General features: G+C 36.2%; 2 protein-coding genes across 4 annotated transcripts in view; one reads left to right on the top strand and one right to left on the bottom strand.

Annotated features, from left to right (window-relative positions):
- Positions 1-12,769, top strand: part of LOC120624598 (inositol-trisphosphate 3-kinase homolog) — an 85,650-nt gene extending 72,881 nt beyond the window's left edge. For 2 of the 3 annotated variants that reach the window (XM_039891240.1, XM_039891241.1), the window contains 2 exons: positions 11,008-11,172; positions 11,643-12,769. In XM_039891240.1, coding sequence (XP_039747174.1) covers positions 11,008-11,172; positions 11,643-12,563 — 1,086 coding nt within the window. In that variant the 3' untranslated portion in view covers positions 12,564-12,769. Of the gene's footprint in view, positions 1-10,684; positions 10,896-11,007; positions 11,173-11,642 lie in introns of those variants that run through there. The other variant, XM_039891242.1, reaches the window with a different exon arrangement.
- Positions 12,770-15,768: 2,999 nt separating this feature from the next.
- Positions 15,769-18,974, bottom strand: LOC120624585 (protein claret segregational). Its single transcript, XM_039891221.1, has 2 exons — positions 18,841-18,974; positions 15,769-18,564 (listed from the first exon to the last, which is right to left on the bottom strand). Exon 2 carries the CDS (start codon positions 18,562-18,564, stop codon positions 16,672-16,674), a length of 1,893 nt encoding a protein of 630 aa, XP_039747155.1. The 5' UTR covers positions 18,841-18,974; the 3' UTR covers positions 15,769-16,671.
- Positions 18,975-19,011: the final 37 nt, after the last annotated feature.

The following is a 19,011-nucleotide window of genomic DNA, read 5'->3' on the forward strand; positions in this document are numbered from 1 at the left end:
GCTCTATATTTTGGCAGTTCATCTTACTTGGCATGTCAACTTTTCGAGAGCGTTGGCGTTGATATCGTTTATGGTCAAGGCGCACCTTTATTGAGACTTTACTGACAAGACCTTGCCCCTGATACCTATGACATCAAGCTCGTATGATTCCTTACAATCCGAGTATCACCCATAAAATTTAAAAATTAATTACATTTTAAATCATAAGAAGACCTCGTAATACCAAACTGCCATTTTATTAAAGTCACAAGGGGTTTGCATAAAGCAATATTATTTTTAAATAATAATGAATTATAATACCGAAACAAAAAGGCATCAATAATAAAAATTTACTTTTTTATGCCACGGTAGTAATGGGACTGGATCGTACACAAACCTACAGAATTCTAATTTTGTAACTCTACAAAGAAGTATCTGATGCGACATCTCCCTTAATTAAAGTAAGTATGATAGTTTGTTTTTGGAAATGAAGCACAGACATAGTTTGATATTTAAGCTAAAGATCATAAGTGGCCGGTAAGCAATCTGTACGATAGGATGAAATTCGACCCAGGCGCCTTGACTTTGTAACTAGCACGTGTCCTCAAGCCGAGGTGCGTTCGAAGTTCCGCTTTGGACCATACCTCGTTTGTTATTTTGTATTCGCCAGTGCGGGTTTCCGCTTGCCGATATAATTAACATTTGACCCCGAAACGAAGGAGCTGACAAACCATTTGCTCGATACTTATCCTCATCAAGAGTTATATTAGAGTATCTTGTTTGTAAATTTCAGCAATCATGGTTTCCATCAGCATATTGGTCCCCACTGGCACAGGTCTCCTGTCTCACAGGGTATAAAGAATTGGTGCTTTATTGTACTCGTAGCGACTTACGCCTAAAATTTATAAATGCTATCCTTTTCCTACTCTTCCAAGTAGTAACGAAAGCACTACTGAATTGAATCTGCCATCTGAATATTTTCTTAAAGTCAATTACAAGTTAAAACAGTACTTGTTTGAAGAAGTATAAAAATTTACGTCACGTAACACAATTTGTGCGCAGTTAGGTAAGACTTTAGTGCTACAAAGAGTCGGGGTCAACATTTGTAAACCAACGACCCACCTTCGGAATAAGATTTGTATATTCCTTTTTTTGCCCAAAAATACTTCTATTATAAATTACATTAAGAATGTAAATAAATATTATGTGGAAAATTTAGTTTAGTTATACTCTGACGTTTCTTTTTTTTTGATAAAATAACTATGACAAAATTGTGTTTGCAGTAATAATATTACTAACTTATTTTATTTTATTATTTTCTGTGACAAAAATGAAACATAATTATTAATTTATTTATCGTCGATTTCCGAAGTTTTTAAAATTTACTTTCGTGTACTAAACTTGCTGGTCCCCTTTGCTATTGTTAAATAACAAGATATACAATATTATCTAATTTTTTTAAGAGTTGTGAGAGTTGTCTGTCTTCGACGTAAACGTTATCATTTTCTTTTCTCTACATTATATCTATCTTCATAATCATTAAACACCTCCAGAGTATCACTTTATAAATTAAACAAATTTGAATAGCAGCTTCACACTTCGCAATTTTTGTATATTTATTGAATGTTTTTTCTGCTATTTTCTGTGATATTGCATACCAGCACGCAAGCTTCCTGACGTTAAACTGCTCATTGTTAAACTTTTCCGTCCTTTTGTATTCTTTTAATTCGACCGATTTACATATTATCTCATATTTTATGGCTGTAATATCGTAAACCTACGGAGGTACGATTTTCGTTGGTTAATGATTTTTACATTCATGCTAATCCATACTTCCACGTTCTACCCATTCTTAGTATTAAGTCGGTTTGTTTATTACTTGATAGTTATGTTTCGCTCCAACACTGCGCCGATTGTTTAAATTTCGTAAAAACACAGCTAGGATATACAATTATATAATAGATACAGAAAAGTTCCCGGAAAAGCTGTATCAGTTCTTGCGGACTTCTAAGAACCCGGTCAGTTTGCAGTAATAGCATCTGTATCATATCTTGCATCGACGGGTATCTTTAAAATGGACTAAACGGTTAAAAAAACTCGCGGGAAACCGCTAGTACTTTAGTTATATATTTTATTTATGCTGATGACGTTGGGAAACCTGTATCAATACACAGTAAGATCCCTAGCCAGTCGTTGGTCGTAGAATGACATAGTCAATGTGATAATAACAATGTTTTCTGATTAGCTGACACCCTACCACTATTGGCAAAAATACGCTATTTGCGCAAAAGCAACTAACATAATTAAAATGGTGAAAATGGTGACTAATAGACAGGAGTGAGTGGAAATAGCTCGCAGAACCGTGACGTTGGGTTCCGCAGGTATTGGAATGGTAATCCCGCACCCGTAAACGCAGCATTGGTTGGTATGCCGCAACGAGGTGGAAAGATGTCATCAACCGGGTAGCTGGGCGGAAACAAGCGGCCCAAGACCGTGGATTTTGTCACTCGTTACAAAAAACTATGTTCAGTAGTAGGCTTCAAAATGATGATGGAGAGTGGAAGGAGAAGACATGTTGTACCGACCCCACGCTATCCACATAGCTTGGATAGCTTGGGGCAAGAAGACGAACAATTGCAATAAATCTTATTGTAAATGTTGGTTTATGAATTCAATCAGGATTATCAGTTATTGTGCTTCCATGCATCAAAATGAATTCCATATTGAATCACTTATTTCACTGTAGTATAGACCTACTTAAGTTAGGCAGGAAACGCACAGCTGTGTCAATAAACAGCACCTGCGCCAGCGCAATCGGACTGCGTCATGAGGCTAATTTCGACACCAACAACAGCCATTCAATGGTATTACACTCTCTTAAGCAAAGAAATTATTCATCGGCAAATATGCCTGACGTTATAAGTAGCAAACCGACTGAATGAAATTCACCTTGTTTGCGCTATGGTGAACTGAAAGGTTTTCATCAAAGTTTAAGCGATATGACTCATAATATTACTCAACTTACGTATTTAGTTATATTTTATTCATATCTTTAAGAGCATCTTTTTCATTAAAGTATTTTCGTCTTTTTGTTAAATAAAATCTATTGCTATTACTTTGTTGAGTACATAAAATAATTCAACATACTTCAGTAATGTTCTCCTAAAGGTTTTCCTTTAATAAATGCTTTATTCTGCCTTTTTGTATCGATATTAAGAATATCATTGTGACACTTTGAAAATTTATTAAATTAGCAACTTAGTCCAAGAATAGAAACTTGTAGGTAAGTGGTCTAATAATTCTAATTGGTGTATTTTTGGAAATTTAAATCGTGACGTTTTATAGAACCTATTTACAGTAATTTGATCCGATCTGTAACACTGGTTAGCTAATTCATTTGTAACGTTAGAAAATAATGTATTATTATACGCACATTCTGAATTTGAAGATATCGTATAATCCTAGTTTGCTTTTGCAATTGAACCAATACGTTTACACCAATATTGGAGTCGCCAATTTACTCGCATATATTCTTCAATAAAGAGCACTCATCGATTACTGGGTAGAGCGAAACACGAGCATCAGACAAATCTTCTTTGATTGAGGTAAATTTTTAAGCCCACTTATTGAAAAAAAAAAGGTTGGCGAGGTCCGTATCGTGTCGTGTCGTCGTAGTATTTTCGCTTAAATTTTTTAGGTCTTTTAAAAGCAAGAAGCTTCAGAAGTTTAAACAGCTTCGTGGTGATAACATTTTCCTGTCGCACTCTCCGCTGCAGTTGGATTGGTCATATATTCTGTTATTTAGAACCCAGCTTAAGACCCTAGAGCTACTTGTTTACACTCCGTTACTTGTTTAAAATCCATGAAGTAAATTAAATAACATACAAATATTCATGCGTTAATTAGGTATGCATTAGCATTAACATTAAATTCATATTAACGCATATAAATTAACAGGAAATTATAACTAATACACAATTACATTGTCGTCAGATTAGTTTCAGTTAAATAACTTCAATCTTACTTCTAGTGGAATCTTGAATATTCACTTGTACCGGGATTTCATTGTTGAGTTACAATAAGAGTGTCATAAAAGAAATTAATGCGTTTGCGTGAGAATGCTTCTGCAATTTCTTATAACTACGCCTTTTTAATTAGATAGAAATAAAAACATACTTACCTACTATTACTAGATGTTTCTGTGCCAATACTTGTGGTAAACCAAGATTTTATCTGTACAGTTAGTTTTGGTTACATTAACCTACCTATTAAGATGTCTCTTTGCAAAGTCTTCATACTACACACAATTTCGTTGTCATCAGGGGTCTTTCGGCCAAACAAAAGTAGCGTATCTAAGCGTAAATAGATAATATACCTTACAGGAATTTTATCTAAATGTCTTAACTTTATCGTGGTCGTTTGAAATCTTAGAGCGAAATGTATTTTAAATTTTGAGACAATTTTGAAGGCTTCGAATAAATAAAAAAAATTGTTAATTATTAACATAATTAATAATAAGAAATATTGTAATATAATAATTATTGGTACTACATACATGGATGTTTGAATCGTAGCGATTTAAACAGAGATGTGTGTTGTGTGTGATGTGCGAGTACACTGACAAAGTTTTTTTATGAGAAAAAGGATTTTTCAATTTTATCATTTGTTTAGTGAAGAAATTTTAGTGATAGGGACCTAGTATCCAAATCATAGGAGCAGCCTGAATAATAAATTTAAGTTATGGCAGATAGGCATGCAATTCCGAATGAATGGAGTCCAACGCCACTGTATATTAGCCAGAGCAAACTGAGCATAACATATTAGCTTATGCTAAACATATTTGATTTGAACACACACATCGACATGACCACCGCAGTTTATCGTAAACATTGGAAAAGTACAAGATGCATAAGCAGCGAGCGTGATCACAATCTTCGTTTATCTTTTGTTTCTATTCCCATTGTCAAAAAGCTAATAGAACTCGTATAGCTATATATATAGCATTTCACGTTTAGATCATCGTCTAACACATCATCCTACAAATATGTCATTTATAGATAGCTCGCGACTTCGTCCGTTTATGATTTCTGACTTCCCGTGAGATTGAGACATTTTTCCGCGATTATCAAAGTCGTTAAAGGTTTTTTAATCGCATTTAAATGTTTTTTTTTACGTTTGTTTGATGTTAAGTTAGAAACTAACAAACACTTTGGAATTAAAAACCATCCATTTGGAATAAATAGTACATTCATTCATTGGTATTATTTCTAAATAGCATAACACAAAACAATTCGTTAAAGCACGCTATCTAATATTACTTTTTAATGATAAAAGTTGTTAGACATCAAACAATTGAGGTAGGACCTAGGTACTTACCTACGACTTTGTTTTAAACAATTAAAGCGAACCTAATGCAATTGTTATGTTTTGTGATGGTGTATTTCCTATACAAAGGAGATCTTTCTTGGCACAGGCTTTGCTTCTATGTAAATGTTTTCAGGTAAGATAAAGCCACAACGTACCTACGAAACTGAATACCTAGTTACTAGTACTGCAAAAGTGTATATCTATACATTAAAACTACATTATATTTCTATCGTAAACTTAACATAGTTAACACCCCTTTTAGGGCCAAGGTTTGATTCCCGTTCATGACACATACACCGTCTACAGACCGTCTGGGTAGATATTCATGTTTAGTCAAGGTGTTCCGCAAGTCAACATGCTTGTAAAAGATCGTCAATGTCATGGCCATGTGGTAGGAAATAGAACATCTAGTTAAATTCCCATAATATTGAAAAGCATCTACTTACTTAGTATTGCCAACACACTGCCTTATGTGTAAATGGAAAGATGACTATACAAATTTGACACTGCTGTGTCCAATGCATTCAGCATCTGGACGCTATCTGGGGTTTACCAACAATACTCCTTTTCGTAGCGGATCAACATACAAGCTCCTTTGAACATCGACCTCTATTAATTGGTCTTCGTTTTGTCAATTGTCTCTTTGTAAGGTAGGGTAAAAATCAAGTTGTCACCAACCATACTCTTTCTAAAGGTGTCAAACGAAGCAATTGAGGAAATAAAACGGAGAACTGGTAGCGTTTACTGCTATCACCAACCCGTCTGCCCAGCTTGGGGAATAAGGTATTTTACTTATAATACCTGACATTGGGAGAGGCCAGTGCAGCTATGGTCTAAGTATTATAGGGTATTGATGGTGAATTGGTTAATCTCTCTGTCGATTACTTGGTATTTCGGTACTCGTTATTTTTGAAATGTTCTCATTTCCAACTGTGTCACAACGATAATTTAAGTATATATAGCTCTATAAATCACTCGCTCAGTAACTTTTAATACGGTTCATAATTAGCGACCAGGCTTTTAGGGTCAAATGTCATCACAGGCAACACGCTATTTGAAAACTTTTAGGCATTGAGGCTGTAATCTAAGAGTATACCTTTGTGTTTGCTCAGGCATAGTAAGTGTTAGAACGAGACAGATTTATGTTGGACACAAGACTTTGTATCGTTTTAAATTCTTCTTACAACTGAGGTTAGAATAAGCAAGCTTTAGGTACAGATCTCAGTCTGAGAAAGCTAACTTAGCCTTAAACTAGAGAAGCTATTACGCCCTAGCAGTATGAATGAGATATAGGCTACATTTCAACTATCATCAGCCTTCTAGGGTCCACTGTTGAACATGGGTCTTTCTGAGAGCACGGCTCCACGACCGGTTATGCGGTTCTCGTCTGGCCGCTTACAGTATTGCGGCTGACAAACGGTCATTATTTCTTCGACAAATATGACTGCTAATGCTCATTGCTATTTCAGGCTGCTTGTCTGTATGACGAATGGTACTCAGAGAATGGACTCAGAGAGTTCAGTAACAGCCCGCTCCACATTGAACAAACGTTATTAGTACAAGCTGTTCGGTATTCGACTCTGTACTAAATCTACACGCTATCTTACAGTGTGTAAGTAAATCATAAACGCAATGCACCAAGCATCTAAGGCACTTTCATAGCTTGGCCATGAACTATCTTGACCTAAGTAGATATTCATAGGGAGCGAGTAAACAATTTAATTCAATGGCAATAATTCGTGTGCAGTGGGTATGTGTGTTCTATAAAGCATTCAGAAACGTTTGATACCTACAAATGGAAGATTTTTCAAGGTTTCTAGACGGATGATTTTTTTATTCCTGACAATCTCGTTTACGTGCTTCCATAAACCTTAAGTATCCGTATCATTCATTAGGTTCTAGGAAATCGTAATTAATATCCCGAATATCGGAAAATTAATTAATTGTTCTCAGCATCAGTTCAATAAAATTAACCTTTAAGGTAGTAACTACTTAAGTATCAAATCTTTAATTTTTGCTGGCGAAGTTTTATTGCTTTATTTTGTCGTTTTGTTTATTCCTTCTTGACCTGCTACGATACCATGTGGGGTCAGCACAACGTGTAATCTTCTCCCACTCACTTCTCATGCTTCACTTAGCTTGTTATACGTGGATACACCGCACACACTAAAACAACTGTAACACTTCAATCACACGCTTGTTGCTAATTGTTTCTGACCGGTATTCTCACGACGACGACAATATTTATATAAGTAAGTATAGGACACTTGATATTTTAAATGTCATCTTGAAGGTATTAAAGTGGGCGTAGCGACCGAGTCGCGCGTCGTTAGCTGCCCACCTACTATATATTTGCAGTGGAGATTAACTTAAATACCTACCTGAGAATACTTCAGGCAATAAACTGAGAAATCTTATTATTATTATGATGAACCCTGATACTATAGAAACTGACAACTCACTAGGGTAGACTTCGACTACACTTTTGGGGGCTCGAGTTCGAAGCCAAGCACACACCTCTAACTTTTCGAAATTATGTGCGTTTTAAACCATTTGAGTGATAAGGAATATAGCAATAGCCTAGTGATTTCGGCTTCGGCCTCCATTTCGGAGAGACTGCGATTCCTGGCACCCACCTCTAACTTTTCGGAATATGTGTGTTAAGCAATAAATCACTTACTTAGGCGGTGAAAATAAACATCATGAGGAAACCTGCATGCCTGAGAGTTCTCCATAATGTTCTCAAAGGTGTGTGGAGTCCACCAATCCGCACAGGGCCCGCGTGGTGGACTACGGCATTAACCCCTTTATCATTGTGGTAGAAGACCTGTACCCTGAAGTGGGCCAGTAATGTGTGATATGTTGATGACGATAGCAACGTCACGAAACGTATTTTGTGACGGTAATTATGACGCCGCTTTAAAAAAAGTAAATAGCTACTACCTGTAAATTTTGACGTCACGTATGTTACGATATGAATGTAATAGACAATCAAGGTTTAAAAATACTTAATTATAAATAATGTAAAGTGAAAAAAGTTAAAGACATAGTCTATAGAAACTAGGCAAAGGGCAGTGGGTTCGATCCGATCACTAGGTACTCAGTAAAAAGAGCATCACACAACTTTACTTTTTTCCCCTTTATAAAACGTACATGAAATCAGTGATGACAATGAATTAAAGACGGCATAAGATGGACGGAACAGCTTAACATCTTAACTAATCTTAAATCTTAATCTTAAATACATAACTACTTAGATTTTCAAATACTTCCGTACTCTGGTGCAAAGACAAGCAACAAAATCCATTTGGCCTCCTTTGTATGCTTTCCTTTGCCTAGCCAGAGCCAGTTAAGCTTTACATCAAATCAGATAGTATGAACAGTGAACTGTAAACCATAAGCGCAATGCGTTTGCATTGTAGCCTTCGAATAGTCACAATATGTTTTAGAACCGGTCACGTTTTAACAGGCTGACGATCGAAAATATACCGAGGCTGAATATAAACCTATTCATCGACGTTTATGTGCTCGAACACGAGCATTTTTGTACCCAAATGTGTAGCGGCTACGTCATAGCGATACGCCAAATTCAAACTTCAGAAGTCACATTGTTTGGATTCAAAGCGTATCTTCCCCTTGCGTCATACGTAAAGGACACTGACAGACGTCACATTTTATGCTCTGATTATATTACCTGCCTTCTTACAGGAGTTACAGGATAGAAATAGGATCTAGACCGCGCAGTTTTTTTGTTTCTTGATACTGCTGCTATTTAATAGGCATCCATGACTCTTAATACAATATGTAACTCCTACTTACATTATTTTTTGAATAGTTTTAATTTTTCATCTTTCATTTTCGTATTATCGTTAATTATTAACGTCGCGTCGGTCTCAACTAATCGACATCTGACGACTGGGTCCGTAATCTAAATTGGGTATTAACATTTTAACCATAACGTACTTGCAACCTCAATATGTGACGTTAATGTTAAAAAGTATGAAGAGGTGTCAAAATTTTAGTGTGCAATTCAATTTCATAGAGAATCAGGGGGGAACAAAGTTCTATTGTAAGTGTAATCCTGGGCACCTCTTTGTGTTATCCACCTAGAGTGGATTTTTGTTTGGGGTCCTCAAATGCTGTCTTTATATTATAACTTACCTTTTGGAAACACAAAGTCCTCCGAGTTTTATACCACGCTCATTGTTACTGTAGCGTTTTATTTCGTTTCCGCACTTATTTTAATCCGTATTTAGAAATACTTTTACCAAAGCTTTCTACATCGCTAAGTGGACGAATTTTTGAGTAATGAATTTTAGATTTGAATAAGTAGATTATGTCAACACTGGCAACACTTCCTATATTTTTTTCTTACCTAGGTACTGTATAAGCAAATAAGATAAAAATAACATAGGATCAAATCAATAGCCTCTCCCAGTCTAACAGAAGAGAGGTGGTGACAACTGCATTCAACGGTAAATATAGGATCGTTAATCATTACATTGAAATATAATCCACATAGTCCTATCTATAAATAGTTATGGCCGTAGTAGTATCAACTCTAAAGTCGAAAATGCCTCTAGTCTCCCCAAATCATGTTTCAATCTTAGGTAGGATAGGTTATCATAATATTATCTTATATACGGTTGACGAGGTTGACTTCATGCAGGCCATTTTAAGGAGCTAATATACTCCTTTTTACTCGATATAATTTTACCAATCAGTGTGTATTTTCATCCGTTTCCGCGTATCTACTAAACTACGCATATGGTTTCAATAAACGGAGAGTCGTTGGCTTCTTCTTAGCATTTCGCATTAGTTTAAGACGTCACAATTTTTTTAATTTGTGGGCTGACGTACTTATATGTAGGTCCCTCTGTCCTATGGCGAGTAATCTTGTTTTATGTGATGAATCTCCATCGGGTCCCGTTTTTGTCATTTATAGGTCCTAATTACAAAAAATACGTCGAGACAAAAATACAACAGCAATGTTATTGAGTTTTTATGAAGATTTTTATAACGCCTCCGTCGACTTATTATGGTCACGCTACCTAATATAAATCAATTTCTTCCCTATCCAAAATCCGGATCACCCTACTCTCAAAATATTTGTATTTTCCGACAGAATGGGTAGATTGGTTTACCTTAAGAATTACTTATATAGGTTTTTCGTCTTAATTATCTCCACGACCAATGCATTCAGTATATATGTCTGTGAAAAATAGGCGCTAAGGAAATTCGATGTGCGCGTGCGGACGGAAAGCGGTGAGGGCGCGAACGCTTCGACGTCACGAGAAAGCCGAGGCCTCTATATAAGCACGCCTGAGCCTCCCACTGGCACCACTCGCAAGCTAGTAATAGACGTCAAGTCACGCACGTTGGTTGCTTCTCGCGCGTACTTCTATATCGCTCATTCGTGTCCGTACTTCCGTCGCACGCACTCGCTTACCATGACTGTCACCAGCAAAATGAACAGTGTCTCCCGTCAATCAGTCCTGAGCCGCCTCGGACCTGGCGGGCTCCTCTATGCCGCAAACAAAATTATAGCGGTACGTCATAGCATTGTGGTGATTTTTTTTTTTATGGAAGTGAATATTGTTCGACAGTGTAAATGTGTGCGCAAATTTGGTGTTTTGAACTCGTCATTTCCATTGTCCGCAGGTTGCTGCTGGCAAGGATGAGGATCGTTGGCGCGGTAAGAACGAGGGGGCCTTGTTCAAACGTTGGAAGCGCGCCACATCCTCGGTGGAGACCAGGTCTCCTGCCGTCCCTGCACCAACCGTACCTACGTCGCAACCCTCCGACTTGCTTAAATTCTTAGCAATTGTAAGTATAATTTTCAATTTGACTTATATCGAAGAACTGACCTATGAATCCTAACAAAAAAAATATTCAAATCATTACATAAATATAGATTTTCATTTTAATTAGATTTGCCAATAAATATATTGACATTTTTATTTATTTTTGAGTATCGAGGTAGGTTACCTACTATCTTACCTTATATAAATAATTATGTCTTCATTCGGTGTTACCGAAGTAATTCATTTTTATTAGTCGAACTTCCTATTAGGGTATTTTTAAGAATCCAAATACTGCATTGTTTTGGCTCGTCTAAACTATGCGCAAGCTGACTTTAGAGAGGCCAAACGGTATGCTCACCAACATTTTTGAGCGCCCTGAACTATGCCCAAGTTCACTACAGGGTTGCCAAAAAGTTTCAACCCTACTGAAAATCAAACTTGATCGATCGATATAGAAAAAGTTAGCTAATAAAAAAACTTTTATTGTTACAGAACGCATTAGAGCTCTCAGCACCAGCATCTGACGCTCTACTCAAGTCACGATCGTCAGAATGGTTCCAGCTGTCTGGACATCCAGGCTCCTTGGCACCTGCAGGTCCCGGCACTGTCTGGAAGCGCCGTGCAGCTGGCGACCATCCCGCGCACAACCCAGAACGCGATGCATACGAGGCTCTTGCAGCCTGCCCCCACATGCGCTCTGCCATTCCTCGCTACTACAGGGAGTTGGAATACGGTGGCGAGAATTTCATTGAACTACAGGATCTGCTGCATGGTTTCCGAGACCCACACGTTATGGATGTGAAAATGGGAACTCGAACGTTTTTAGAAGACGAAGTCAGCAATGCTCGCGCCAGACCCGACCTTTACGAGAAAATGGTTCGGCTGGACCCTAACGCTCCCACCGAAGCTGAGCATGCAGCACGCGCTGTTACCAAGCTACGTTACATGCAATTTCGAGAACAGTGCTCGTCTTCAGCAGAGCAAGGATTCCGCATCGAAGCTGTAAAACTCCCCGGACAACCACCGCTCACAGACCTCCAGAAAGTACGAGAACCAAAAAAACTGACGGCTACAGTAGCTCGCTTTCTTGGTAATGATGAGAGCGTCCGTCTCGCTATTTCTACTCGGCTCCGCGAAATCAAGAACATGTTTGAAAAGTCAGATTTCTTCAGGAAACATGAAATAGTGGGAAGTAGCATTTTTATCATCTACGATGATGAACGTGTTGGTGCCTGGCTCATCGATTTTGGAAAGACTCGACGCGTGCCAGATGATATTACCATAACGCATCGGGAGCCTTGGCAACAGGGCAACCATGAGGAAGGCTTCTTATACGGATTAGATAGGCTAATAAATACAATTGAAACAGCAAAGCTTTCTGAAGCAACGACTGAACCGGATGTTTCCCGTTGAACAATCGGCGAGAGGAAGCTGGACTCGCCCCGCGGTTACTGCACCGTTCGCTTGGCCTTAGTGCCCCAATGCCCCTCCTGGCGCCGAGTTGAGGCCCGGAGATGTACAGAAATACTACGTTTTGTGTTTGTCCATATGAAAGAGAATGCGATTTTCACCCAATCATTTGATCTAGTCCCTATTATATACTATTTTTTATAATTTGATGTGTTGTTTTATTTATACCTAAGCTTTAACTTTAGATAAGATTTACATCCTTTGGAGGCAGCAAGGGGCCAAAGGGTGTGCTTCCTAAAGTCCATTCGCTTAGATACGGTCGCCTTTGTTCCGTGGCGCCTTGGCCCGTGCCATATTTTGTCAAAGGCGCCGCTGCGACACAAAAGGATGGCGCTTGCGGCGTACATTCACAGTAGAATTTGGAATTTTATTTCGAGATGTCATGCCATGCCGTAGAGAATGGTTCTGTTTGTTAAATTTGACAGTAAAGGTATTTTCTTACTAATTAATGTTGTCCCAACGTCAAACTGATGTTATGCTAGGTATCGATACTTTAGTATGGATTGAGAACGTATTGACGTTGGATCCTTTATCATAAATAGGTACAGGACACAATGAACCCAACAGGGAAAAATAGTGTCTATTTTACTTTCGCAGTCATATTTTTCATTTTAATTTTCCTTTAACTTGTCTTTATTAATTATATTCGTATTTATGTAACCATAAAAATAAAATAGATAAAAAATTATTCAACAAACAGGTACTTACAAAAAAAACGTACTGAAAATATGAAATTGAGCAGACTATACAATCTACCTACCCAAAAACAAGCGCCTATAAATTGGCTTTATTTTTTTTATTACAGAACAAGTTAGCTTGCCTGCAATCTCACCTGGTGGTAAGTGATGATGCAGTCTAATCTAAGATGGTAGCGAACAGTATGGTTTCTTTAATTGCATATTTAAAAAAGAGTTAATTTAATTGACTAAAATAAATTAAATAAAAACTTTTATTAAGGTAAAGGTAAAGTAAATGTCAAGGTAAACATACAAGCTGTACCACCCCATTAACACCCCTTGTTTTGGAATAAAAGTTAGCAGAATTTTTGCTCTCCTTGGCGATTTCCAGAGTAGTGTCTGGTGAAACATCAATTCTGACCTGGCCTGGCTGTCCTTACAAATTACCCTATATCCGAAATATTTTCCCCATTTGAAGCGTCACTTTTGACAAACGGTTGTCTCTGGAATTAATAATTAATGGTTTTTATATAGTAATTCTAATTTTAGTTCCTTGGATACTCTTATTGAGGCGTCGTACTTCCATCGCTAAAATTGCGTTATGGAGGGTAGAGGTAAGGAGAGTCATCTGTGTATATGAAAAAGTGTCGTCAAAATGTATTAAATTAGGATGGCGCCACATTTGCATCAGGGTAACTCTTAAAAGAAGCGCCAAATATAAATATTGTTAGAGTAGGCTTGAAAAATAAACAAGGAAGTATGGAGATACAAGGAAGTAAGGTTATATTTACCACAATATTTTGTACAACGTAAGTTGTTGAAATTCTCAATAATTAACTACTTTAGTCGATAATAACATTAAATTTTTTAACTCGGCATACTTCAATTCATCTACGATTGCTACATTCATACCATACCCTGTGCATCCACCAGCGCCATTGTGGAGGGTTTTTGAACTGTTATTTAGCGCAACAACTGGACACTTTTTCAACTTTTCTCCCATATAAGATGACTCTCCTTACCTCTACCCTCCATAAATTGCGTCTAGCGATTGGAGACAAAACAAAGTGACAGCTACAGCCTGTCAGGTAGTAACAGAGGTCAGTGCATAAATGACAGAAATTGTAGGTAATCTAAGGACTTGTTTACAGAGTATACTAAATCAATTGTCTATTGTAGGTATATGTAACAATGATATTTTGAAGCACGCTTAGGATATTATTCATTTTAATGGATCTTCATCATCATCATCATCATATCAACCCATTACAGGGCACGAGTCTCCTCCGAAACTGAGAAGGGGTTAAGGCCGTACTCCACCACGCTGGCCCAGTGCAGATTGGTGGGTAATTCAATGGGTAATAATTGTTATATTACACTAATAATCGAAGAATGAAATATACTTAAGCAGATATTAAGTTATTCTGACTAATAGTACGATAGTCTAAGATAAGGTCTATTTATTTTCGCATAGATCTCCGAAGAGCGCCATCTAGTATGTATTGATGTAAGCATGATTTCAAGAAAACTTAACAAGGTGGCGCTAATTTAGCATTTGTTGTCTACGAGGATTTTATTTAACACAAATACCTTTTGGTACATTTAGTTATTATTTAACCTAATAATACAATGCTTTGCCGTTTCGACACAGTAATTACAAATTTATACAGCAGTTTCGATCTGCTTTTAACGTCATCTATTGATTAATGTTGAATGTTGTAGGTAATTATTATAATGCACGAAAAAAATATTCACTCATAGTATTCAGAATGCACAGGCCACATACTAAAAGTGCCCACCTATGAAAATACATAATTAATTTAGTCTTTATAAAGAAAACACCATAAGCACTTCAATTAGTCATCATGCTAGTGGTGCCATCTCTCGAGCATAGTCCGAACTCAACTGTATGCGGTATTTGATGACAAAACTAATTCAAAACATATGAAGTGTTTACTTTCAACCCTATAGAACATAAGAGATCGACACGTGCATAGTACCTACGCTACGCAACTAATAAAGTGACACTAGTCAAATAATTTTAATTTTGCATGTGATGTTAGGGTAGCATGTGTTGTTAGGGTTGTATCTGATTTCTTTCAGTAAAAACTATGGCAGTGGTTTACCCGCTAAATGTTAGATTTTCGGTTTCACAAGATAAGTCTCAGGAGACAGTACATAATGCTCCTCTACAGGCTGCGAAGTATTATTTTGGTTTTCATTTACACGATGTATATCTAGCTTAGTAGCTTTTATCGTTTCTTTTTTTTTTTTTTCATAAAAATTAATTATTCAATAAGCCATATTGAAGCAGCGCGATAAGTCCAAGCTCAGCAGTAAGGCTCATGAAGCAAAGATAACAAAATCCCAAATTGTATTTATCTAATGAGAAAAATCAAGATTGTTCGCAAGTATTCCTACAAATAAACAAAAAAAAACATTTTTTATTATATTTCTAATTCAATAAGAATCAAATTTAGATTCAATTAAAAATTAATAATAGCCTAGGTATAAAAATTATAATTATATAAACTGGATTGAATCCAAATGAGATAAATGTGACAGATTTTGCTTACAGATTGAATTTGAATTTCTTACAGATTTTGCTCACAGGCTGTAAAATAGCAGATGGTAAAGCCACAATAAAACTGCATCCAAAAAGCCACCCTAAACGTTATTCTATTGATAAGTCAATAAATAGTAATTGTAAATGTTAGAAAATGGGAATCATTCTGCTCTATGGATACCTGAAAAGTTTTTCTCATTGAGACAATTCAATCCAGGTTACAAACCATAATAATAAACATTTCAATGTTGCTTTTGGTATCTTTTACACTGTTATAACATTGTTCTTATTTTTCCACAGAGTCTCATTATATGCCTGGCTCATGATAATCATTATAACAATTATTAAGTTACATAAATTTTATAGACTAACAAAGATACCTAATTTTACCATACATTGCATAACATCAGCAAAACTTGCCCAGCAATTATATTCCAATCTTAATTTTAGATCTCAGTATAGAAAAGCTTTCTACAATAAAGGATTTGTAAGTTTAAAAGCTTTATCCCTGAAACTATATAGTTTATTCGGTGGCATATTTAGTAAGGTGTTTAAAAGTTACTAAAACTAATTAAATGTAATAATTAATAATAGTTAATTAATAATAATAGGGCAACATTTAGTAACAAAATTATAAAATTCTTCATACAAAAGAATTGATAATAAAGCTATTGCCTTATGCCTTTTCTGTTATCCCATGGGTGGTGGATATTTTTCTCTCATGGTCAGATTATATACTATGTTAAATTAATATTAGGTACTATAACTAAGTATCTGGAATATGTCAATAAAAATAAATGTCAGAGTATTATAAGTCACCTAACTGAGTTAAATTTTTCTTAGCCTTAATTGATCGGCAACTGTTTACTTTTGTGGCAAACCTCAAGGAGTTGAGAGTCTCACCAAAACATTCATCAAATTGATTGATATTCACCAACATAAGGGTTTTAGAATTACCACCAAGGCTCGGCATTAATAGATGAGTAAGTTTAGAATTTCTGTAGGGGATGTGTGATTGGTTGGTTTGCAATGAAAGAATCACTTTTGAAAGTTCCGAAAGTGATCTATTAATATGTTTAGTTTCATCCATCCTCTGAGTGGTTTTCCCACTTTCAGAACCTGCTAAATCTACTAGATTCAAGTTACTAGTAAACTTTTCCTTACGTTTTTCATTTATAGCAGTTATTTTAATCTGTGCAACTGAATGAGACCTGGAGCTTCTTTCGTTATTGATTGTAGCAGCAGTTTGCCTATTACGTTGAGCGAATAATAACAGCCTGATGAAGTCGTGAGAGCTCTTGACTTCTTCTTCTTTTAAATTTGAAACATACAAATCAGTGCCTTTAGAATTCATCATCTTTATTTCATGATTTACTTGATCTTTACATGAATTCAATAAATCATAAATGACTTCATTGTAAATTTCTAAAAAGGATGCTTTGATGGCTAAATCCCAACCCATTCTTTTAAGATCACCCATACATGTAAAAATCATATTAATAGCCCTTGGTATGATACCATACTGCTCCTCACCACTACCACCTTCCATTGTGTAAGTTTTGCCAGAACCAGTTTGACCATATGCAAAAATACAAACATTATAGCCATCTAAAGCAGATTGGACCATTTGCGAAACTTCTGCAAACACATCTTCTTGGGTTGAGTGAGGTGTGAAAATACCATCAAAAGAGAATGAATGCTGGGATTTACCTTTCCGCACTGAATTAAGCAGTTCAATCTTTTCAACTTCAATAGAACAAGCATCAAGTACATTGAGATTATACAAAGGCTTTGATGCCTCTGTTTCCAATGGTGGTCGTACTCTGCAATAAACTCTAATGTTTCCTTTTAGATCTTGCACAGTATTCCTTAAAACTCTTTGATCAGTGTACATTGTAGCTAAAATATTTTGTAAAGCATCTGTGTCCGTTTTTGTCTTTGTCATAACATCAACTATATCTTTGTAGTCCAACTGTAATTTATCATGCTCAACAGATATTTTTTTTAGGTGATCTGTTAAAACCCTTAGTGCTTCAGCTTCTTCACTAAGACTTTTATGACGGCGTGACAATTCATCAAACTCTATTTTCAGTCTGTCAAATTCTAGAGACTTCAGTTTCAAACTATTTGTAATATCTTCCAGAAGATTTGCTTTTCCAAGCAGTTCTTCATTTTCTTGTTTTTTGATTTCATGGTCAATTTTTAAGCTTTCATATTCAATAGACTTCTGTCTTAAGTCCTTTAAAGTGTTCAATAGTTTTTCTTTCAACATATCTCTCTCTGCAATACTGCCTTCAACTGTTTCCTTAACTCTTTCATACTCGTCAGAGACTTCTACATGTTTATCTCTTAGTTCGCTAAGTTCACTCTTTATTCCCTTGTGCTTTTCTAACAAGTCATTAAATCTTGCTTTGTAATCATAAGGAGCAATTTTTGGTGCTACCGCTGCAGATTTTTTTTCAACTTTTGTTATTTTACTGGGTACTACCGATGGTGCGGGTACTGTTGCTGATCTCTTGATTCGAGGAGCCGGCGCGGATGCAACAGGAGCATTACGCATAGGTTTAGTATGATTTAATAACAAGTTCTTTTTGTCCGTCTCACTGAGGCCACTACCAATGGTTCTAGTCACATTTCGCGTATTCGATATCGCTGGCCGATTCTCTTTAGCCGCAACTGGATATTTAGGAATGCGTGACATCTGTAAAGGATAAGGTTTGAATTTATAAGTACACTTCTCCAGTAAAATTAAGACCTAACAAGTTACTTTCACCAAAATATATAACAGAAGTGCTGATTGGTGGCGACGGCCAGTAGTTTTTCATAAATACTTTTAATTTAATACTCAACCTACTCATGAGTAAGCTTAATTAATTAAAAACGTTGTTATTAATGAGATTGTGTGTGTTGATTGCATATTTATTTTTGTGGATTTGTTACATTTTCACTGCACTATCCCATTATAAACATTACGCACCTTTAAGAACCTATTCAAATAGGAAATACATTAAATTAACAAAATTTAAATTACGGTCAATCGTTTCGTTTGTCAAAACAAAGTCAACGGAATTTTAATTTCAAAATTTGAATCTACAACCACAACGCCACCAGGGTGGTATTTTTAAATAATGGCTTGGGGTTTGGGTTC

The sequence above is a fragment of the Pararge aegeria genome, chromosome 6, assembly GCF_905163445.1.
Source record: "Pararge aegeria chromosome 6, ilParAegt1.1, whole genome shotgun sequence".
NCBI classification, from domain to species: Eukaryota; Metazoa; Arthropoda; class Insecta; order Lepidoptera; family Nymphalidae; genus Pararge; species Pararge aegeria.

Bases quoted from the DNA above. Each gene is read 5' to 3' on its own strand.
- LOC120624585 (XM_039891221.1), bottom strand. From the start codon at position 18,564: ATGTCACGCATTCCTAAATATCCAGTTGCGGCTAAAGAGAATCGGCCA.